Raw genomic sequence first — 25248 nt, 5'->3', positions numbered from 1 at the left:
TAATTGGGAGACACAAGGAGTTTAAATGGAGTAAACACTGTCCCAACTGGAAAGACAGGCATTGTGGCAACACTAATAGAAGCTATATTCAACAAAAACTTTTTGTTGAAAGTGAGACTGAAAAATGCAACAAGGTGAGTTTGTAGAGAATCCTCAAGCTTAGCCCCTACAGATAAATACAAAGATCAATAGGTAGAGGACTGCACATTGCTCATCAAGTTACATCATCTGCTTACTCCATGGCTTAATTAATAACTGGCCATTTAAATAAGGCTAAGTTAACAGAATCAGCAGAAAAGCAGATGTTAAAGTATCTGTAGAGGGAACAAGGGCAAAGCCTTTGAGGTAATGCTCCTGTCAGCATTCTTGGTAATTCTAAGCCTGCAGACCTCACCAATTCCCATATGCAGATTAAACTAGTCTGGAAAAAGGAATCAAAACTGTAAATACAGTAAAGGAACCATGTTCTGTGGTCTTGGGTTTTTCACTAATCTGTGGGTGTACTCGCCTTCAGAGGCCAAAGGACTCTTGTGTTATACCTGAGGAGACACAAAATGCATTTCCCAATATAACACATCTATAACTATTTGTATTGCAATATACTGATGTAAATGGCTTTCAATAATTTGACTATATTGTGATTTTAAATACTCAATCCATTAAGGTGTATTTTTATGTAGCACACATACTTTTACACATTTACAATATTATTATACTTTACATAAATTAGAGAAGCAGCACAATACTACAGGCTAAAATTCAATGCCATATGTTCATAAAAGTGCACACAGTTTATGAGGCATTGGCATCTTTATGGGAGTTCCTAAAGTGTCTAAATATTAATACATAGAAAAATTCAGAATATATTAATCTAATTATAGTGGGCAATGATGAAAAGAAAAAGTTTAATTCTGCACAGATTCCTTTTGGCCCTTTACGAAATGTTATTTAGTCTCATCCCTGCAATACGGAACAGACAAATACTGATAATTAACTCAGAATACAATCAAGTCTAGCATTAGGGACAGGTCACCCAAAGGGGTGTAGGGGGGAAAGGGGGGGAGATAGATAGATAGATAGATAGATAGATAGATAGATAGATAGATAGATAGATAGATAGATAGATAGATAGATAGATAGATAGATAGATAGATAGATAGATAGATAGATAGATAGATAGATAGATAGATAGATAACTACCTTCACCGGATCCTTTAAGCTGGCCTCAATACACATGCCAGGATGGCTTTGTGCCAGTTCTGCTATCCAGTATTTTTGGGAAAACTTTCTCACAATATTTAGCTAGTTTCAGTTCTTTTTAGGGCGTGAGGATTTTAGTAAATTTATTTACTAAGAGTTTGGTTTGTTCATTAGATTTTGGGATATTTGGTACCATCTCTCTTTTGTTTTTGATGATGAATGCAATGGAAATGAAGCATAAAATGACCACTACTGAAACAGGACATTCTTAACACCTGTTCAAATAAAAAGTATGCTACACTAAAATATTTGGTGTTTGAGTTTGAGATAAATAATATTACCGATGGTGGCCCAAAGACGTTTTATAACTTTGTATGTCAAAAGGAGGGCTTTAACACTAGAATTACCAGAGCCTACGAAAAAACTCGTATATCCGGCCCACCTTAAATCGCTTCTTAAAACCTTTCTCACCTCTCCGCCAGCGTCTTTTGTCATCTAAATGTACTGATAAAGACAAGCTGCCAGCAGCCGGCTATTCCATCCCCCCAACGACTTAGAACGTAAACGAGCTTTTCCCAGCTAATGCCTTGATTGATTATCAGGGAGTGAAGTGGAGTTTTAGAGTAGAAATAATAAGATTGTTATTTGGAACACACGCATTTCATATGTGTTGCATTTCTACAGTAATCTGTGTAAACACATTGTTAAAACAGAAACGGTTTATAATATTCTAGTAGCAAATGACAAAATGTAGGCATAAACTATATAATGTATGAAGCCTGAAGTCCAAATATCAAAGAAACACTTTCACAAAAGGTACAAAAAAAAGCCACCGCCAAAAAAACCCGCCTTAGTGTGAGACATTGACATGACTTAAGTATCACTGCTTCTGTGGCGTAACAGTATCAGTCGCTGACTGGGAATCAGAAGGTCATGAGTTTGATCCTGCACAACTCCCATTTGAGAAGTGTTCTTATTTTCACTATTTTAGAATAAAATGATACATTTGATTTCAGTCTGTAACAGCCGGTGTAATTTATGATATTTGTAAAGGTTAGCTTTATTTTTTTTAAATTCACTTTTCATTGTCTCAGTCGCGTTCAGGATCCATCCCTACCGCCCCCCACCTGACACTGCTGTTTTTACATAAAGACACGCTATAGTTCTGCAGTGTATCACGATACATACGACCACGTGTTTTTTTCCCCCAGTATTGCCAATCCCCACGTGTTGCTGTATGCTGTTTCTTTTGTACTCCAGGACATGCAGAGGAAAGCATAGTAAAGAGCAGTAACTTCAGCGCTATATGCAATCATCAGACACTCCCCATCTGACACTGCTAAAGCTCTGCAGTGTACTTGTGACTGCATTGTCGTACCAATGCTTGCGAACTGAAGTGTCTGCATGCACTTTTCGTGGCATTATACGTGTATTTTTTGGGCATGCCCATGTAGCTCAAACACAGGAACATATGTTGATGTAAAAGTATAACAAAACAAGTGCACTTTTATTCAAGACTATAACCGAAGAAAAAAGAAAGCAAGTTACAGTAGGTGGAATGCTAAGAACTGCTGATTTCCATTCTGTGCTATATAACTGTTAACATTTGAATCTGATGATTGCATATAGCGCTGTCTGATTTAGTGTGTGCAAGAACATGCAGGTGGCCAGTTGCTGAGTGCTACAACGCACATTTTAAAAAAAGAAAGAGACAAATATATGTGACGTTTTGAAGAAATCATTTTATGACGCGAATAGTACCAATCAGAAAACATCGTCGAAGTAATGCAATATTATTTGAAAACGAACAGCGTCAGGTTGGGTGTGAAGTTATACTGGCGCTGTTTGAGTCAGATCAGAAGCTGAATAAGCTGAAAAAGCTTCTGTTCTGACTCTAAGTAAAAAATCATGAATTAATCAACAGAAATAACCGTGATTGACATTTTAAAGTTAACGATTTACAGTGCATACCAATTTATAAATTCAATGTCCGTTTGAGGAAAAAAAAAAACACTTTCTTCAAAGCTGGGAATCGAACTCGCGTCTCTGTGGCACAGTAAGGCAGTGGTGCTCCAAGTCAGCAAACCGTCCTTATAAATTATTTTTTCAAGATCCATAACACACAGACAGACAAAGCACTGCGTAATACAGAGACAGACAGGCAGAGATATACAAATAAACAGGGAAGGCACATGTACTGAAAGAAAAAAAAAATCAACATGTGCGTTGTTTCTGCAGCCCTGAATAAGCTCACCCGCGCTAACATCACCCCTCCCCCGATCTGGCTCTCTAAGTAACAGCACAAGTACAGACACAAATCAAGTGCATGTGTGTACTGTATAATATTAACAAAAAGAGCAGCTTACTACTGAAAACGGCAAATATAGGAGTGAGTGGGGATCGAACCAGGACTCTTGATTACACTTGGTTTGCGTTATAAGGACAGTTGTTCATGTTAATTGCAGTCTCAATTGTTAAAAAAATATTTTAAAAGGAGCATCCCACATGAAAATATAACGATCTCATTAACTGACAGTCCATACCAATTTACAAATTTTATGTCCGTTTGAGGTTAAAAAGAAAAAAAAGAAGTAACACTTTATCCCCAGCGGGGAATTGAACTCATGTTTGTGAGGCAGAGAAAAGCTACTCGGTTTGAGAGGCAAATCTTAGCACGCTATGCCATGGAAGCTGTTATATGGGGTGTGAAGCTTTTGTGGAAGTGTTTATTTGATCTTAGGAACTCGGGCTTTACACGTTCTATAGTTTATGCCTACATTTTGTAACATTTATTACTAAAATATGAAAAAGTTTCTGTTTTAGCAATGTGTTTACACAGATTACTGTAGAAATGCAACACGCATGAAATGCATGTATTCCAAATAGCGATCTATTATTTCTATTCTAAAACTCCAGCAGTTCAGTCACTCCCAGGTAATCAAACAAAGCATGAGCTGGGAAAACTTAGTGAACATTCTGCGACGGTGGGGGATGGAATAGCCGGCTGCTCGCTGCTCCTCTTAATCGGCACATTTAGAAGACAAAAGAGAGGTGAGAACAGTTTTAAGGTGGGCCGGATCTACGAGTTTTTTCGTAGACTCTGGTAATTCTAGTGTTAAGGGAAAACATGGCACTGGTCCCATCAGAGAACCCAGAGGTGCATACATACTGCATGTAGTGAGAGAACAATTGAGAAATATGAAACAAGCTGACTGATGACAGCATCCAACAGTCCCACTAAATGAAGAACAGTGCTAATAAAAATGTCACTAAAATATGCTGTAAAAGATTAATGACAGTTGAGTTCTTCAAACTGGTTGATGTTAAAATATTATTTATATTAAAATTTACAGCTATTTTCATTGTTGTGTTTTTAAGGAAACATTTAAGTTGAAAATCACATTTTCTATAAAATTAATAAATTTAATATTGGTCTGTCTTTCTTAAGAGCATTTTACACTACATTTGATTTCTTAAATAATGGACAAACTATGCAGTCACTTTAAAGAATTGCATGGGCTGACTTTCTTACATTAGCTCACGTTTTATTATTAACATTTAATAATCTCTGAACTAAATTTAAAGGGTTCAAACATAGAAGAATTGATTATAACCTTTGCTCTTTGTTTTTAATAAAAATAAAATAATCGACTTCATTATTATAGGATCCCAGCATAACTGTGAGGTTGGAAACTACTATTTATTTTAAACCTCAAATATGCATTTGTTTAATTGAATTAGAAAAAAAAAGTTTAGATCTTGTTGCAGAACATGAGTGATCGAAATACATGTCTAAAAAGCTATAAAGCCTTAAAAAGAATGATCCCTAGCTTGGAGCCCCCTTAATTTTAAATGTCTTATCTGTTTCTTTCATCCAGCACAAGAAACAAAAAGAGTAAGAAAAAAAATGAAATTCTTGGCAGCAACTTCTTATCTTGTTCTGACAATTTACTATCTTGTTCCTACAAATCGTTATCTGCTCAGCAGCTTGTGGGCACGAGACCTTCATGATCAAAGTAATTAGTCTTATTTCTTGAGCACTAAACTATTCACAGCAGGACGCTCACTTACTGTACAAGACTGAATCCCAAAAATGGTGAAGTTACCATTTATTCAAATGAAGGTTTTAACCTAATTCACTTATTGTCAAGCATACAATTAAATTCTTACTTGCACCACAGACTAGTGGCAACAATAAAATACAAAGCATTAAAAATATTCACCTCATCATCTGTCAAATTATATAAGAACACACAGCGGGAATGCTCATGCAGTTGTCGGTACGAAGGGCTGTTGAGTAGTCACGGTTGCTGAAGCCCAAGCCGTGCATCATGTGTTCTGATTCTAGAGTCATGTATTGCAGAGTCGTCAGCTAATTCTGCATGAATAACCTTGGGCAGGGCCTGCTGGCCTCCCCTTTTGGCAGTACATTTATCTAAGATACCGCTTACTTTTAGTTTTGGGGTTATCCAAATAGGTCAAGATGAACTATTTACTGAGTAAAAACTGTGTGACTTTTTTACTAATTTTCTTGCATCGGTGTCAGAATGAATTAAAATTACATAAGCTTTTATGCAAAACAAGCAGCACTATGTACTACCACCTAACTACATTAAATGAAATTGTGAAAATGATAAAATAGAAATAAAAAATGTGTACAAAGCAAACAACCGAATGCACCATATCATACACTAGCTGTCCCCCGTGGCTCCGCCACCGTAGCAGTGAAACAGGAAAAACTTTAAAAATCAATAAACAAAAAGGCATCGCTAGCTAAGCGGAGGCAAGGACACTCCAAAACGCAGAGGTAGACCGATTCCCCACTCCTGACATCACGCTTCCCCCTCCCCTCGGCCCACAGCCTCTGTCTTGGATTAGCGTGAATATATCACTCCTGCAAGCGAATTATGATTCTTAGCACAATGAGGGAAGTTGCAAAGTCAACTGGAATGTTCAAACAAATTCTAGAAAAATCCCTATCTAAATCTGTTAAGTAGTTCTCTCGTTCGCTAGCTAAGCGGATGTAAGGTACACCCCAAGGCTGGCATGTGAGTGAGGAAGGCCTCGGCCCACTGCGTCTCTGTCAGATTCGCACTAATAAATCAGTAATGAATAGCTAAGTGGAGACAAAATGCAGAGGTAGACCGACTCCCCACTCCTGACATCACGCTTCCCCCTCCCCTCGTCCCGCAGCCTCTGTCTCAGATTAGCGTGAATATATCACTCCTGCAAGTGAACTATGTTACTTAGCACAATGAGAGAAGTCACAAAATCAACTGGAATATTCAAGCAAATTATAGAAAAAAACCCGATCCAAATCTATTAAGTAGTTTTCTCGTGAAAAGCATACAGACAGACAGACAGACAGACAGACACTGGATTTTATATAGAGAGAGATGTCACACTAAATAAATGAAAGTAGAAAATAAAAAGGAATTGCAAAAGATTATTCGGTCATTCACAATGAAATGCTTTAGCAGGCTGAGGAGTACTAAAAATGTTATTTTGGAAAAAAAAAATATTGCTTCTTCCAGAATTTAGGGTTGTGGTGTAATTACTACTGCCTACTGCTTCACTGCTGTGATCGACAGTCTTTGGGCTTTGAAAAGGTTCATAATAAGTGGACAAGACAGAAATCTTTAATGTACAGTAAGCTGCCTAGCAAGATAGCTGTGACCAACAGAGGACATAACAGCACCCCAGACACAACCACAATGTCATGAGTCCCAGGTTCAAATAAAAGCTTTATTATACTAAAGTACCTTAACAAAAGGCTTCTTCGTAATAAACACAAGTGCATCTTCCTTTTCTCTCTCTTCCTTCTCCTATCACTCCTGCTGTATGGTAACCTGTACGGTAACAAGTCAGAGGCCAGATCTTAACATTACTAATTAATAACATTAATTAATTACATTAAAAACATTAATAATTCTAAACAGAAAAAGAGAGAGAGTTTCTATAAAGGCTACAGCATGGCACGACGCCTGGAAGATGATATAGAGTGTTAACTAAAATTATTAAATAAAACCAAAATAAGGAATTTTTAAAATGAACTACTAAAGACTGGAAGATGCTTCACAATCGCTTGATATTGAATTCTGTTTTTCACCCCATTGTACAGTAAGTGGGATGTGACTGGTGTAAGGAATGAGCCCAAATCCTTTTAGACTTAGGGGTTGGAAATGATACAAGTTTGACAAAATGTGAGATACATTAAAGTTCCAGAGTGACGGAATGACCGTTAAAATCTTGTAAAATCAAGGCAGACAATCATAAAGGGTCTGGGGCACCTCCAAGGCGAATCCTGTATATTGAGCGCTTGTTAAGCACAAACTATTGAAACTTCTTATTCTCACAGAGTCTGTCCAAGATGGCTACGTTTCCGTTTTTTGAGGGTTTCTGAGAAGAAGAAGCGTGTCCAGGTGGAGCGACCCCAGAAGTGACGTCATGGTTGGAGGCACGTCAATCTTCCTTTCTGCAGAGGGGAAAGGAGGAGAGAAATTGTTATTGCTTAGCGCCCTTGTGTGTTCTGAGGGATTAATGTAATTATCCAAGTCCTTAAGTTGTTCCCCAACCACACATATGTGACAACCTGAAACAAAAGCAGTGACAAGCTGAAAACCCTATCGCCATACTAATCTGTCCATTTGCATTTTTCAATTAATGAACCTTCCTCCAAGGGTGGGTATCTGAACAGGATTTGCGACCAAGAAAGGGGATTGTTTCAAGCTGGGTGCTGCGGGGTCCTCTTGCCTGCTTTTTTTTTTTTTTTGACGTGCATACAGCACAATGATCGAGCACATCATAAAAAAAATAATGTGACAAATTGCTTTTTTAGTATTCATGTTGCACAATTATAGTTGTGCCAGCATGCACTTGCAAATAGAAATAATGCGAAAAACATTTTATTGTTGTACATCCTAAAACATTGTTGTTTTAACTTCTTTTTATTATGCAAGATTCAATTAACTTGTTTGAATGCAATGCTTTGAGATAAAATTTGCATGAAAGCCACATTACATCCATCGTTCTGTCATCAAACCTGTGCAAGTTTGCAGCGATGCCCACAATAAAGCTGTCATTTATTAAGTGAATTCATCCTTTATAATCCTGGCATACTTAAAAGCATCAATAGTATGTGGGCGACATTGTCCTGCTTTGATATTTTATGTATTTATATATATTTATTTTCACATTGGATTTCAATTTTCTTGAGGACTCCACCTTTTAATATTAGAAATTGGCATCCAAATGAATGACGCAATTATTTTTTTAATTTAAATAAATCACAAATTCATAATTCAGCACATATCCGATTGAATGGCCTGTTGAGGATAAATGTGGCTTTATGGTGTCTTGAAAAACATTTTCCTTCAACAAGGATTTTGAAAAATGCAGTGATGAGAAGCAATCCCTGGAAGGGCAATACAATTTTTCCGCAATCCTAATGACATCCTTCAATGTCATCACTTCAGTGCCTTTAGAGTTTGCTTCATTTTTTAATTTATTTTTTTTTCTCATAGCTTCTTCAGTATATATGGCAAAAAGGGACTGTGGATGAGTTCTGCATGGTTTTTAAAGCTTATGTTTTCTTTGCATAATGATGTTGAAAAAATGTAGCAGACCAAAATTAAATACTTTAATGGTCTGTTAAGTGAAGAGCCTATTTGTAAAGAAGGTCGACAGCCCCGCAGCAGCAATGTGTGTCTGCTTACTTCACTTTACTTACACAAATTTCCAATTTGTAACAATTTTAAATTAGTATGCATCAGAGCAAATGAAGCACATTTTAACAATGCCGTTGTACAAATTCCAGAACATGTTCATCACACCTGCTTGTTATCCATTTGTGTGTCTTGACATTAATTGTGGACTTAAACATTCTTAGCTTCATGCAAGTGACCTTTGTGTTATGCTACGTTTTATTGTGGGAGCTTTATTCTGTTTCTCTTCTCAGTACTCAAATGGTGGCACGGCCCACCTGCCAAGTTGTTTTGCCTGCCTAATGTAAAGTCATACATGATGGAGGATCGCAGGAATCGTGGAATAGAGGGGTCCCTTCATCGGATTGGCTGGCCCAGCGCTGATTAAACTGGAATGGCCGATAGGCGAAGGGAGCTTGATGGCTGAGGTCTTCAGGACTCTAAACAACTCCAAATCATATTATGGGATATCATCTACTGTTAAATTCTGCTCCATACTTGTACATTTTTTATTTTTTATACTGTATTGAGGATTTGTTCTGTTCTGTGTATTGTATTGTATTGACCCCCTTCTTTTTGACACCCACTGCACGCCCAACCTACCTGGAAAGGGGCCTCTTTTTGTACTGCCTTTCCCAAGGTTTCTTCCATTTTTTCCCTACAAGAGTTTTTTGGGAGTTTTTCCTTGTCTTCTTAGAGAGTCAAGGCTAGGGGGCTGTCAAGAAGCCCATTGCGGCACCCCTTGTGTGATTTTGGGCTATACAAAAATAAATTGCACTGTATTGTATTGTATTGCTTTACAAGTCAAATAACTGCAATGGTATCTGAAAGGTTGTCGGTTTAAATCCTGTTACTGCCAGAAGGGGTCCTACTCTGTTGGATCCTTGAGCAAGGCCCTTAACCTGACAATTGCTCCAGGGGTGCCGTACAATGGCTAAACCTGTCATGCGTTAGACAATTTCTAAAATTACTAGCAATGGAGCCTAATTCCATAAACAGTATGGTAGCCCCCATGAAAAGTAATGCACAAAATGGCAACGTGAATAAAACATAAAAACTGAATGAATAGGTACTTGTGAATAATGCTTCTGAATGTGCCGCACACCAATGGAGCCAGCTAAGAAATCTAAATGAACCGTCTCCTTGATGACTCGGCTCAAACATCCACAGATGCAATTCTCTGTTATTCATTCCCAGGTAATTGGGATGTGTAGATGTAACAAGAGATATAAGTCTTTAAGAGATATACACATTCATTATGTGCCTGCCTGCACAATGGGATGCGGTTACCATAACAACCCTAGTTAACAACAATGGAGCTTCACATCTTCAGGTCGAATGAGCACATTCAACAAATTAAATCACATGTCCATTCTGAAGGTACATTTCTTCGTTACAATCTAAATTTTTAAATCTAAGCAGCCAATGTGTATGTAAGGATGGGGGCAGGTTAAACATCTGCTCCTGGCACCTCCTTTTATGTGCAGTTTGCCCCTTACTTCTCCAGTTCTCCTGGCTTATCAGTACTTATTGGCAATTTGACTCAGGGCAAAGGAAATACAAGAGGGAACATCAGTACAGCTCTTCACTCCAACATGGCGCATTTTGCCATTTTGAAAGATGTCAGCCTTGTTTTACTCTAAAATTAGAGTTGTTGACTTTGTAGTTTTTATGATTGTTTTCAACAAAAAAGAAATTTCAAATAAACAAAATTTAGAGATGAGCAACCAACATAGATGTGATGTGTTTGAATGGCAAACTCAAAAAGAGTCTGAAATCCTGTGAGGCAGTTGAAGCACAGGAGAGAATTTAGGCAGGAAAAGAAAAGAAGTTAATGGAATACTCTACTTAAAATAATATTGTTTTATATGTTATTCTCCTGTGGTGTTTGTAGTAATGGCAGAAATTACTTTTTAATTTTGTGTTTTCATGGGGAATGGAGATAACAAAATTACAGATACAATGTGCTTCATTGGCAAGAGTCGAATTTGCTTGAAGGTTCCTCACTTTTGTGCACTTCTCTGATTTTCTAGGATTTATTTCGTAATATTTTAGCAAAACGTACAGGTGTTTTGGATGTTGTGAGGATATGATTGGATAACTGACATGTGGATTATGCAACGCAAGTAATTTGAGATTTGTTCATGGCTGTTTAACGTCATTTGCTATTGTTCAGTGTTGACCCATGCTGGTCCCTCCATTGAAGCTCAATGTATAAGGAACTTTATTATGTTTGTTCCATATGAGAACATGAAATTAATAGTTATAGTAACACTTTCTTTGAGGTACTGCAAAAATGCAACTATTTTTCATTTACTATTATCTAACAAGACCTTAAAAACACTTCTGTGGGTCTTCATAACTCTTACAAAGCCTCAGTAAAGTGTTTATTCATCTCTGCAGTGTGACCTACTAACAAAAGTTCACTTTAGAGACGCTGGTGGTGGCTTAACTGAGAACTCACTTCTCTTAATATTACACATTTAGTATAAGACCTGTGAATCCTTCATATTAACAAGCAATTTTACCATCATGGCAATATGCCATACTGCACAGAAATGAAAAACCTATCAACTGAAGCTTTATAAGTTTGCCATTTTGGTCTACACTCATTAACCCATAATGACAGAGTGAAAACATCTTTGCAAAAGGGTTTCCAAATTTATTAAAAATCAAAAACTGAAATTTCTCTTTTATATTAGTATTCAACCCATTAATTCCATTTTCCTGTAGCAAATACAGCTCTGAGTCTTTTTTTGTAAGTTTCGACATGATTTGCATAACTGGATTTGGGCAGTTTATCCCATCTCAAGCTCCATTGGATTGGATGGGAAGTGTCTGTAAACTGCCATCTTCAGGTCTCTCCACAGATGTTCTATGGGGTTTAAGGCTGGGCAATTCACGGAGAGTCAGAGACTTATCCTGAAGCCTCTCCAAGGTTGTCTTGGTTGTATGCTTTAGGTCATTATCACGCTGAAAGGTGAACCGATGTCTGAGCCTGAGGTCATGTGCATTCTGCATCAGGTTTTTCTTCAAGGACCTCACCATATTTGGCTGCATTCATCCTTTTCTCAATTCTGACCAGTTTCCCTGTCCTCCTGCAGCATGATGCTGCCACCACCAACCTTGACCGTAGGGATGGTATTAGCCAGGCTTTGAGCAGTGCCTTCTTCGCCAAATATATTGCTTGAAGTTCTGCCCAAAGAGTTCAATTTTTGTCTTATCAAACCAGAGAATCATTTTCTTATGCTCTCAGAGTTCATTAACTGTCTTATGTCTTATACTCAAGAGTGGCTTTGGTCTATCCACTCTATCATAAACTCCTGATTGATGGAGTGCTGCTGAGATGGTTGTCCATTCAAAGGAAGCTTTGTTAGATCGATTGGTCATTCCTGGTCACCTCCCTGATTTCCTGGTTACTCATGCTAGCTGGATGGTCACATCTAGGAAGAGTTCTGGTGGTTCCAAACATCTTCTATTCCATGATTATTGAGGCTGCTGTGCTCCTGGGAACACTCAAAGCTTTAGAAATGGTTTTAGACCCTCAATCACCCTGATCTATGCCTCACCACAATTTTATCACAGAGGTCTCCAAAGAGTACCTTGAACTTAATAGCTTGGTTTTTGCCCTGACATGCAGTGTGAATTGTAGGACCTCATATACACAGGTGTGTTTGTGTGTGTGTGCCTTTCTAAATGACGTCTAATCAATTTGTCTTGCCACAGGTGAACTCCAATCAAATTCTAGACACATCTCAAGGAGAATTAAAGCAAACAGGATGCACATGACAGCAATGTGGAGAGTCAGAGCAAAGGATCTGAATATTTATATGAATGAGAGATTCAGTTTTTAATTTTTTGATAAATTTGTAAACCTTTCTGAAAACATGTTTTCACATTGTCATCATGCATTACTGAGTATTTGGGCAAAAATTAAATCTATAACATATAAACTGTGAAGAAAATGAAGGGGTCATATCTGTGGAATTATTTTGGTTATGGAGAGCACAGTGTTACCACATACTTTAGTATATTATATTTAAATGTACTGTAACATTAATTTGATTAGGAATGGATGAGTACGCACACTGTACATAACGCAAGTTTTTGCTTTTGATGGATGAATAAGTACGAGGCCCACTCTAGCTGGCTGGACAGATGTGACTCCGAGGTCCTACTATTCAGCATCAATGCTCATCCTGAAGGGCACAAGAGCTGGAAGAACAAAAAGGCTTTCACTAAATGTGTCATTGATGTCAGTCATGTTTAAGAGACACAGTCACTCTAAGAAGATGTCTCGACAAGCCTGTCTACTATAATCTTGAAAACATCAGAAGCTGTCTAAGCAACCTCCAACACAGCCCTGGTATATAATATTGAGTATTTTCAGGAGACATCTCTAGAACTAAAAGGCTACATAAAAATGCATCATAACAAATTGAAAGTGAAGTGGGGAAACAGCTTTTTTTATATCCTATATTTGTCACATAAAATATTCTTGATTCACACAAGCACATTTGGAAAAGCAGAAAATAACATTAGCAAAGGAGATAGTATTTGTACACAGCAATCTAATATGTGCAGGCAGTGGTGGAGTGTAACTGAGCTCTTGCGCTCCATCAAGAAAGGTAACATTAAGGGGTGCCATTTGCACAGAATGATTTGTTCCAAGGTGATTTTAAGTTTTAAAGCACTTAATTTATAAGCCGAGTAAAGTAACTCAGACCATATCTAAAAACTGTTATTGGGTATCTTGTATTGGTCTGTCGGAAAAAAGCTTCTGCGTCTGGCTGCAGTATACTACATTAAACAAAGTGTAACCCCCATTACTGGCAACTGGGAAAGAAATGCGATAATGGACATCTCAAGTATTAGGATTACAAGGAAATGCTCTGCCATTACCGCAGAATTAATTTATTTTTGGGCTTTTCTTCTGGAAAGTAGCTCATATGAATTATGTTTTGTTTGCAATACGTTGCAAAAGAAAATCTTGTGAAGCTGTCCTGGAGGCCTTTCTTAATGTGTCTAAAAACAGGCAAGGCTTTCTCCAACAACCAGTTAGCATTTATACAGTACAATGACAAACTAAGGATAAGCTAAAGGAGTTTACCATTAGGACGCTGAGGGAAAGGCTACTGAAAATGGGGCTTTGCGGTTGCTTCAAGCAGTAATAGCCATTAGAAATAACAGCAATGGCTTAGCTAAACTTTTAAATCATTCTAATGTTAATTTGATAAAAAAGGAAAATTTCTGGGTTTTGGTGGTGCAGGTCAGACCAACTCTACCAGGTCCTTCTAGGGCCTCTTGAACCCACTACCGCCATTAACATACCCGAGCAATGAGCTAAGCAGATAAGATTACAACACACAAAGCAAGTGGTAGGTGCATAAAAGTTTAAAATTGCTTTAATTAAAACAATTTAAAATCAAACAGTGTCCGAATAAGTAGTGCAGTGGTCAAAAATGTTCAATCAATAAATAATCCTTAAAAATGAATGATGGTGAAGGGTAAAAACAGCCCCAATAAATAAATCCATTAAAAACAGGGAGGTTAAAAACACAGTCCATGAAGCTGTCCATAAAAACATGAACCCTGGTGCACTATGAAAATGGATGTCTTCTTACCTTCACCCAGTACAGGCTTTTGCAGCCAAGGAGGCGCCTGCTCAACAGTTCAGCCAACCTTCTGTGCTGCTCCTAGGCTCAGACCCCTGCATCCTTCTGTGGCTCCAGCCTGGCGCTATGCCAAGCTTCCGAATCCCACTGCCAGGCTTATGTCTCTGCGGTCCATAGCCCTCGCAGGATTCCTCACTGAGCCTTCAAGTTCCCCTGCAACCGCTCTCAACTGAGCAGTACCTCAGTCACTCCAGGCCCTGGGTCACTCAGCTGAAGTGACTTCCTTCAGTCCCTGGGCATCGGCCACATGCTCCCTTGAGGGACTTCCACCCGGCTCCCTGCCTTCTCTCTCTTTCATTCACCTGCACGATTCTCTCCTTTGTCATGTCAGCTCTTCATTATCTGCCTTATATCCCAATCACACACCGCAGGAAACCGATGAAGCAATTGAGACAGGTCGCTCTCTCATGTGCAGGTGTGTCTCGCCCCAATTATCTCACCAACCTCCCAGAGCTGCATGAGCACACACACCCACCGAGATCGAGGTGGCCAATTATTTATTTATTAATTAAAATGGGTTCCTGACAGTTAAGCCGCGGACCTGCTATACCACATGAGTGTGTTCAGACATTTGACTGGTAGTGTATATTGTATTCTGTATTCATATTTTATACAGTGTATATATTGTCAGTGCCATGGAGGAAAGGCTGGCATTCCTGCTGGAGGAGAGAATGACTTCTTGTCTGGTTGGAGGAATATAAGGAATGGACCAGCAGAAGCCATAGGCCAGGAGCAGTTCCATCCCCCACACAACAGGTGGCAGAGGTCCTCTTGAGGCATCCCAGTTTGGACACCTGCAGGGGTAAATGGGAGTTGGAGTCCAGAAGTGCAGCCCAGTCAGGGTTCCTGGGTGTCTTTAGAGGGCGCTGTTGAGGAATAACCTCTCTGACTTCCACATGACCTGGAAGTGCTTTCAATAGTACACACTATGGTAAAAGGAATCCATTCCCAGGGCTGGCTTAAAATGGACCGACTGCCTCACCTCAATGAGTAAGAGTCAGGAAGCAGAAGGAAGCACTCAACAGAAGGGCAGAAAGAGAAGAAAGAGATCCGACTTGTCTAGGGATTGTATAAATATTGGCTGTAAGATATGGTGTGTAATAATAACTCCTTTAATTGAACCAAGGACTGTGTTGGGCATTTTTGTGTCTGGGGCTCACTGGTACCCCATAGTGATTACTATAAATATAGATATATATATAGTGTGGAACTCTTTTCTTACCTTAAGTTTGTAGCAGTGCTACTTAAGAACTGCATCTCCCAGCAGTCCCTGCTGGGGCTGCTGGGGGTCAAAGGTAGCCACAGGCAGTTAAAAGGAGGGCAGAGGGCAAAGAGGAAAAAAAGTTTGTTTTGTTTTGGTTTGTTGCGGTTATTTGTCATCTCTCCTGCTGTTATTGGAACTCTAATCATTTTGTCTTGGACTGTATTCGTTTGTTGGGGTCTGGATTGTCTGTCTACCTGTGCACTGAGAGCGGTGTTAGATTATTTGGTTTTCCAGAAGAGTGGAGCGCTCCTGAATCAACCATCAACCTCATCAGTAACTACCGGTAGGACTGTATTTTTCCTTCTCCATTTCAACATACAGATCGCTGGACTTAACTTGGTCACTTTTCGTCTTCATCCTGTTTGGTATATATGGACTTTGCTGTGTGGTGTTTGTGTTTATTGTGTTTATATGTAATATCGCCGAAGGGGTTAGGGGTGGTATTACTGTTTTCATTAATTATTACGGGTCATTATATTTGTAATTGTTTGCCTTTCCCTGTGTGCTTTATTGTCTCTGTTGTGAGTGTGTGTGGGTCGATCCAAGGCTGGGGACGTTCCTGGGATCTCTGCTATTAAAATAAATAAATCACCGTCATCTTTGACGGTGTGAATCTTAGCGGCCCCTGACCGCTACAAGTTTTTATTTATGCACCAGCAATCTTTTTTATTACAATACGCAACAAGTTAGAAAAGACACACATGACAAAACATTTTGGTGACTAAGCAAACTGGTTAGAAAGCTTTATCATTTTGTTTTATTTACTTCATCTAAGAGTCAGTTATTTATTAAATATTTTTGTAACAATAAGTCGTACTCAGAAAAAAATAATGATTTTTAACAGCACTTTACAATGGAGTTAAAAACAAAGCACAAAGAGGCTTGTAGCAGCTCAATGGCTTTTATATACACAGCAGATTCCAATTCAAGTGATGTGAAAATGGCATTGATTGATCTGATAGTGGTGGAGGGTCTGTGACTAATTGTTCAATTTTCTTAAATATAGCATTTTTGAAAGTATACCCAATAGAGTAGTACCTAATAATTAGCAAATGAAAAATATCTGTTAATACAAAATAACCAAATACTATCATAAAATCACTTTAAATATCAACATATGAAAATTGAAAAGCAACTGAAATAAGTGAGTTCAAACAGCGTTTAGCTGCAAGTTGATAACTTCGGTTCCTTACAATAATAATCTGCAGATGTCGTGATCTGGGGAATCCCGAAAGCACAGGTACAAAATACTTTGAAAATTTGTCCACTAGTGGGAGAGAAAACACTGTCAAAAACCCTGGCTAGAAACCCAAAGGGCCAAGACAAATCTTTATTAAATAAAAGGTTTATTTTCAAAAGGCTCTGAAGTGCCCAAAGTTCCGATGAAAAGACAAGGTGATCCATAGCAAACAAAGTCCTGATACAATAGCCAAAATTCATGGACATAATTTGGAACAGAGGCTCAAAAATAACAATAAACGCAATCCCAATACTAAATCCCGAGGCGAAGTCTAAAACAGAGCAAGGTTCCAACAGCAAAGACAAGGGCACAATAACACTCCACTCCCAGCGTGTTCAATGAACCTCTAGGAACTATGGGAGGCCCTCCCTTAAATAGGCTGGAGGACTGTTCCTGGTGATAACAGACTGGTGGCCCCACCCCCAAAACACAAGGGACATTACCTAGACCACGCCCCTTTCCCAACACACACACACACACACACACACACAGAGAAAAAGGTACATTATTAATAAAACAAACATTAATACAAATATATAATACAAAATTCAACAATACAGACACAAAACACAACTGTGAACAGCAGCCAGGGGGAAATGCTGGCTAAAACATGAAAGATAATATTAGTTTTATATATGCTTACATAATTGAGTTTTCCCCTCCCAGCAAATTTCCTAGAAGAATACACATAACACATTTCAACAAAATTGGTCCACTGGGGGCCTGGTTGCATCATGTGGCAGACAGAGAGACAGACAGACATGGCAACTGAGATTGGTGCTTTGTGCATTATATGTGAATGCGTCTATAGTTAACATTGGTATAAACAAAAAATGTAAAATCTTTGCAAAGCTGAAAGCATGTCTGCCAAAAGAAAGGTACTATATAGAAATAAATGGACTTGAATTATATTGTGATTTTTGTTAAATATTTAGGGACAGAGTGGTGGCTCTGAGGCTAAGGATCTGTGCTGGTATCCAGAAGGTTGCCGGTTCGAATCCCTGTCACTGCCAAAAGAGATCCTACTCTGCTGGGCCCTTGAGCAAGACCCTTAACCTGTAATTGCTCCAGGGGTGCTGTACAATGGCTGACCCTGTGCTCTAACCCCAAGGGGTATGTGAAAACTAACAAATTCCTAATACAAGAAATTGTATAAGGCGAAATAAAGAACAAAAAAAAACACAATGTTAAATCTCTTTGATATTTATAGGATTTTCATTTTCAGGTATAGGAGATCTCGGGCCTTTCACTACCTATGAGGTGTCTCTTATTCCTGTGTCTACACATTTTTTGACTGAGCATTCCAGTTTCCTTTTCACATCTCAAAGACGTGTATTCGATTGAATGGCCACCCTTATACTGATTCAGTATGAATTCAGTGTGGCTGCGTATTTGGTTATGCCTATTGAAGGTGGGTTTCTGCCTTATGCCTGGTGTTGCCAGAGTAGGCTTTAGTCCCCAGTGACACTAAAACCAAAATAACTGAGTTCAGTAAGTGGAGAGATGGACGTTTTTTTTTTTTCCGGTGTTGATTTGTCTGCATTTATACAAAGTGTAGCATTCTTAGATTTCTGTTTTTTATAAATGGACCACCAGTAAGCAACAGAAAGTACGAAATCAGCAGGGAATTGAAAATACATTTTTAGTGAAGCTCTTCTTTGTTTTATCATCCCTGCCAGTTTATTAATAACCTTCTGCTCAATAATTATTCCAACATTTAAGAAGCTTCACCGAAGCATCAGTCCTCCAACTAATAACAGGTACTTACAAATGTTCCCAGACACCCTGACTCATCCATCTGTGCAATTACTTCATTCTTCATTGGCGTTCCAGAAGAAGTTGTCACTACCTTTTAGATCTTAAAACAGTTGGAATAAATTTTTGAAATGTTTATTCTGGAATTGTTCTGATTGGGAGGATATCAAAGAAAGCATAAATGCCAATTAAACTTCAATTATAATGAGAACCGTCAAGCCTTCCTTGAAAATTGTCCCTTAAAGTGACAAATAAATAAATACTCAGTAGAGGCAATCATTTATAAATTATCATTTTGTAAATATTGTCATAAATCACAAATTGTGATGGCTGTGATATTAATATTTTTTATTATTTTTTTTATAAAGATTCCTGTGAAACTTTATCTCTATACAAGCCAGAGCTTAATGGTTCGTCTCTCCCTTTTGTTATATTGTGTGCTCTTCCATTTATTTTGAACTTTTAACATGTTTACGACAACATTTTTGGGGCATGCTTCAGCTGAAGCCAGCAGGTAGTATTTGGGGCCTAGCTGGGGTAAGGTGACACTCTGCTGGACAGGTCAGTGAAGCTCCTGGTTGGCTTTAGGGGGCTTTTAGAGGACTCACACACCCTTTGGCCATGTTTGTGACTTCCTTCACCAACAGTGAGGACGCTAATCAGTGGCTTGGAATTTAAGCCCCTTCCACATATACAGTCATATGAAAAAGTTTTGGAACCCCTCCTTAATTCTTTGGATTTTTGTTTATCATTGGCTGAGCTTTCAAAGTAGCAACTTCCGTTTAATATATGACATGCCTTATGGAAACAGTAGTATTTCAGCAGTGACATTAAGTTTATTGGATTAACAGAAAATATGCAATATGCATCATAACAAAATTAGACAGGTGCATAAATTTGGGCACCCCAACAGAGATATTACATCAATACTTAGTTGAGCCTCCTTTTGCAAATATAACAGCCTCTAGACGCCTCCAATAGCCTTTGATGAGTTTCAGGGGACTGTGACGGCCATTCTAGAACATTGTACTTCTGTCTCTGCCTGAATGCCTTTGTAGATTTCGAACTGTGTTTTGGGTCATTGTCTTATTGGAATATCCAACCCCTGCTTAACTTCAACTTTGTGACTGATGCTTGAAACATTATCCTGAAGAATTTGTTGATATTGGGTTGAATTCATCCGACCCTCAACTTTAACAAGGGCCCCAGTCCCTGAACTAGCCACACAGCCCCACAGCATGATGGAACCTCCACCAATTTGACAGTAGATAGCAGGTGTTTTTCTTGGAATGCGGTGTTCTTCTTCCGCCATGCAAAATGCTTTTTGTTATGATCGAATAACTCAATTTTTGTCTCATCAGTCCAAAGCACTTTGTTCCAAAATAAATCTGGCTTGTCTAAATGAGCATTTGCATACAACAAGCGACTCTGTTTGTGGCGTGAGTGCAGAAAGGGCTTCTTTCTCATCACCCTGCCATACAGATGTTCTTTGTGCAAATTGCGCTGAATTGTAGAACGATGTACAGATACACCATCTGCAGCAGAATGTTCTTGCAGGTCTTTGGAGGTGATCTGTAGGTTGTCTGTAACCATTCTCACAATCCTGTGCATATGCCGCTCCTGTATTTTTCTTGGCCTGCCAGACCTGGGTTTAACAGCAACTGTGCCTGTGGCCTTCCATTTCCTGATTACATTCCTTACAGTTGAAACTGACAGTTTAAACCTCTGAGATAGCTTTTTGTAACCTTCCCCTAAACCATGATACCGAACAATCTTTGTTTTCAGATCTTTTGAGAGTTGCTTTGAGGATCCCATGCTGTCACACTTCAGAGGAGAGTCAAAGGGAAGCACAACTTGCAATTGACCACCTTAAATTCCCTTTTGTCATGACTGGACAAATCTGTCTATGAAGTTCAAGGCTTAACGAGCTAATCCAACCAATTTGGTGTTGCAAGTAATCAGTATTGAGCAGTTACCTGCATTCAAATCAGAAAAATTACAAGGGGACCCAAATTTTTGCACAGCCAGTTTTTCACATTTGATTTAATTTCATACAACTAAATACTGCTTCACTAAAAATCTTTGTTCAGAAAACACCCCAGTATTTAGATGTTCATAGGAAATGAAAGAAATACCACTGTTATCTTTTTTTGTTGAAAGGAGAGTAAATTATTATGCAGGTTGAGAGGGTTCCCAAAGTTTTTCATATGACTGTAAATGTCGGAACATCACCAGGTTAACCAACTCGCCCTTCCACGCCTGCAGCCCACTGCAACAATCTGATCAGTTTTCTGTTCTCATTCAGCTGCATGTGTAAAGCAGTTTTACCGACACAGTTGTTCCCTAACTGAACTTATTCATTAGTCTCTTGCAGCATTATGAACTTAACATTTACTTGCTGTTGCATTCTTAAAATAAAAAACAGTGATATTTTAGTCAATATCATTTCACACTGAGGCATTTGGAGCACATCTGTGACCTTTTTGGGGGTTGACATCGGCACCCACCCAGTTTTGTTTCTTTGCAGTCGAGTTGTTTTTACTTATTTTATTTTTCACAGCCACTGGTCACAGGCCTCAGGGGCCCCTCATGAAAATAAAACCAACTGAGTCTTGGAAATTCATCCCCGGTGCAGCGCTAAGGATTTTAGGCTCCTGAGAAGTCAGTTTTTGGGTAAACAGAAGCCTTTGTAAGACAGGGCAATTAATTAATTATTTAATTTCTCTAAATTTTTTTTATCTAGTTTTGTTTCCTATTGTATTTGGACCCAGTGATAAGTCTTGGCCCATATACTGTATGTTGGCTGAGTTATCTGATTTATTATTTTTAGATGTACAGGATCCAGTGAAATTCTTACTTGCCTGTGCTAATCAACATGTAACAACATTGCAATAAAAACAAAAAGAAAAATGACAGTTAGATATTAGTTGGTATTATCCTCTCATACACTGAAAACTACTTTTTCCCTCTACATTGAAGACCGGCTCATGTGTTTATCTGTTTGACAAAAGTGATGCAGTAAACCTGGGAAGGCAGCTGAAGTTTCCCAAACACTGGGCAACAACTTCACTGAGGCCACACAGTATGTGGTCCTTTATTCAGTGCCTTCAAAGCAGGTTGTCCTAATTGAGCTGGCGCTTCTCTGGGTGCACTGCATTGAGAAGGAGAATAAGTGGAATTGGGCCAAGTTCAAGGAGCTAATGGAGCAGTGCCTGAGGCAAGGCTGGAAGGCTCGCTGTGAGTCCATCAAAGTTCAGGTGGCTTACTCTGCAGAGTCTACACCGTGCTTGGCATTGCCAAGAGGAAACTCATCAGCACCATCATGGAGGCTGTGGAGAGTGTAGATCAGGAGGGGTGATCTATAGGGCAATGCTGCTAGAGCACAAGCTGGGATCTGATCAACTCCGGCTCAGTTGCCTGGGCAAAGGTGTATGATGTTGAAAGACCTGAAACATTCGATGACCCCAGGTAACATCTGATGAACAGATGGATGGAAAAACACAGCATTGCTTTCATTTCTTGAGTTACTTGCTTTTTTTCTAACCAATATCCTACTTTTTGCATTTACCCAAAAATCTGTGATGGTTCCTTCTCCACTCTTTTTATTTCACTTCTCTCTTCATTTGCAGCTGGTGGCACAAATAATATGTCAGGACAAGTCTACAGTAGATCAAGTCGGAGATGGTCATGGGTTATGTCACGCTGACTGCATTTGCTTTGTACTCTATAGTGCATTGTCCATTCTGTGTATTTTCACATCTGCTCTCTTCTTGAGGATTCTTCACATGCATTATTCCAGCCATTGTGATAAAAGACCTCATGCTTTAACTTACTTTCCCTATTATTCTGGAGGGATGGTCCTTTAATAATATGCAACCCAGGGATTTGCTACTCAGATAACTTATAATTCCTTTGAGCAAGCTTTGATAGACAACTGTAGGCTTCGGTTAAATCTCAACTAGACTTTTTTAACCCACTGGTGTGTTTTGTACACCAATCTCAGTTACTTTTGTCCAAAATCCTTTTACTTGAACCTTCCGGCAGTATCCACCATCTGTCATCAGCTTGATTCACTACAAGTGGTTTCCCTCCAGTTTGGCTCCAGCCGGTTTTATGAGTGGATGCACAGTTACAAGTTCCATGTGGTCCATTTGGTACTCTGTGTGGGTATTTACATACGTATGACAATGATGAGATGTTCTTCTTGCAATGACTTTGTCTGCAGTGGGTTGGAAAATGGATGGATGGATGGAATTGAATCAGGCTTATTTTCAGATAGTCCTGGACTGTGTCATACTACTCAGTAATCCATCCATCCGTTATCCAACCCACTATATCCTAACTACAGGGTCACGGGGGTCTGCTGGAGCCAATCCCAGCCAACACAGGGCGCAAGGCAGGAAACAAACTCCGGGCAGGACGCCAGCCCACCGCAGGGCACACACACCCACACACCAAGCACACACTAGGGACAATTTAGGATCGCCAATGCAAATAACCTGCATGTCTTTGGTCTGTGGTAGAAAACCGGAGCACCAGGAGGAAACCCACACAGACACGGTGAGAACATGCAAACTCCACACAGGGAGGACCTGGGAAGCGAACCCGGGTTGCCTAACTGCGAGGCAGCGGCGCTACCCACTGCACCACTGTGCCACCCCTATTCAGTAATATGGTATTAAATTACAATAAAAACAGGCACAATTTAAAATTATTGCAATGTGTGCAATAATGTATTACAGTGTATTACAGTGTATTACAGTGTGCATATAAATAGCCATTTCAACACTGGTGCATAAAGGACACTGCACGAGTATTTATGAGATGAGAAATGGTGCGAGTAGTTAAGGGTTAAAGTGCTGAATTAGTGGAATGGCTATTCATTTTAACCTTTTTTGTGTTCTTCTCCAGCACAATGGTGAGTACAAAACAGATAAGAAGAAAAAGCCAAATATTGGAAAATAAAATTGTACTCCCACTTTTTTACACCTACAAAACGCAGTAATGTTTTGTTTTTTTCATTTTGGTTTTAGGATATTGCAACACTTCAATGTCAGTCCTGAAGAATATACAGTCATTTTCACCTCTGGGTGTACTGCTGCTATTAAGCTGGTAGCTGAAAGCTTTCCCTGGATTCCCACCAGCAATGATGGACCTGGGAGTCTGTTTTGTTATTTAACAGACAATCACACCTCAGTTGTTGGTATCCGAGGACTGCTGTCTCAACTGGGAGTATCTGTCTTGCCAGTTAATCCAAAAGATGTTTGGTATTTGGAGCAGGATTCACAGAGCATGACAAAGGATGAAGAAGACTGCAGGGCCCCTCACCTCTTGTGCTACCCCGCTCAAAGTAATTTCTCAGGGACTAAATATCCTTTGAATTACATTCATGCTCTCCAGGCTCAAAAACTGCACCCATTCAATAGAACTCCAGGCCAATGGTTTACCATTCTCGACGCAGCATCATTTGTTAGCTGTTCACACCTGGACCTCCGGGCTTACCCTGCAGACTTTGTTACAATTTCCTTTTACAAAATCTTTGGCTTTCCTTCTGGATTGGGAGCTTTGCTAGTTCACAACGACTGTGGTAAAATTCTGAAGAAAAATTATTTTGGAGGAGGAACAGCAGCTGCATACCTGCCAAAAGAGGACTTCTTCATTCCAAAGCCATCGTTGTCTGACAGGTAATCTAGATATTGAGATTTTTGAAAAATAATTTAACAAATAAAGTGAATCAAAGAAAGCTGGAGGTGCAATAATTGTAATCTTGGACATGAGGATCGCATTTTCTCAATTTAGAATTGATAAGACACAAAAAATAAGACTTCCATAATGTTTATAACACGCCAATTGGAATGATGCTTTCCACAGGCTGATTGTACTTCATCTTGGTCAGAATTGAAATTTGTCTCTGGTACGAGACGCAGAGGAGGCTCAGGAGTGAGTGCTCATGCCTCACGACCCCATAGTGTAAAGTTTCATTCCTGGCCAGAGTGCTGCATCTGTGAAGTTTGCATGATCTCCTTGTACCTCTGTAGGCTTTTCTTCAGGAACTCTGATTTTCCTGTCACACCCAAAAAACATGCAGGTTGGATGTTTTGTTGTGTAGGGTCCTAAGGTGGCCCTATGTTCCCCTTTTTATTCTTTATTGTGTAGACTTAACCAAAAAGCCTCAAATCCCATACGCTTACCATCTGTGGTCAGATACAACATTTCAGTTCCTCCGCACTTCCTTTCTTTATCTATAACTTCAGGAAATTAGACAGAGTGAAAACCAGGCAGGAGAAATAGATAGATAAATAGATAGATAGATAGTGTAGCAGTTGAGGCATGTGTCCACCTCTTGAACCCTCAGGTACCACTCCAAACACCAGGTGAAAGTACAAGACTCTTTTATTTTCTTCTTATACA

General features: G+C 39.1%; 1 protein-coding gene across 1 annotated transcript in view; it reads left to right on the top strand.

Annotated features, from left to right (window-relative positions):
- The window catches only part of mocos (molybdenum cofactor sulfurase), a 542026-nt gene that overhangs the window by 249602 nt on the left and 267176 nt on the right, over positions 1-25248 (top strand). Inside the window, exon 4 of the mRNA XM_051935533.1 lies at positions 23871-24521. Within this exon, the coding sequence (XP_051791493.1) occupies positions 23871-24521 (651 nt within the window). The remainder of the gene's footprint in view (positions 1-23870; positions 24522-25248) is intronic.

The sequence above is a fragment of the Erpetoichthys calabaricus genome, chromosome 13 (genome assembly GCF_900747795.2).
Source record: "Erpetoichthys calabaricus chromosome 13, fErpCal1.3, whole genome shotgun sequence".
Lineage (NCBI taxonomy): Eukaryota > Metazoa > Chordata > Cladistia > Polypteriformes > Polypteridae > Erpetoichthys > Erpetoichthys calabaricus.
The sequence above is the reverse complement of the archived record's forward strand: the minus strand, read 5'-3'. Positions and strand labels throughout refer to the sequence as shown.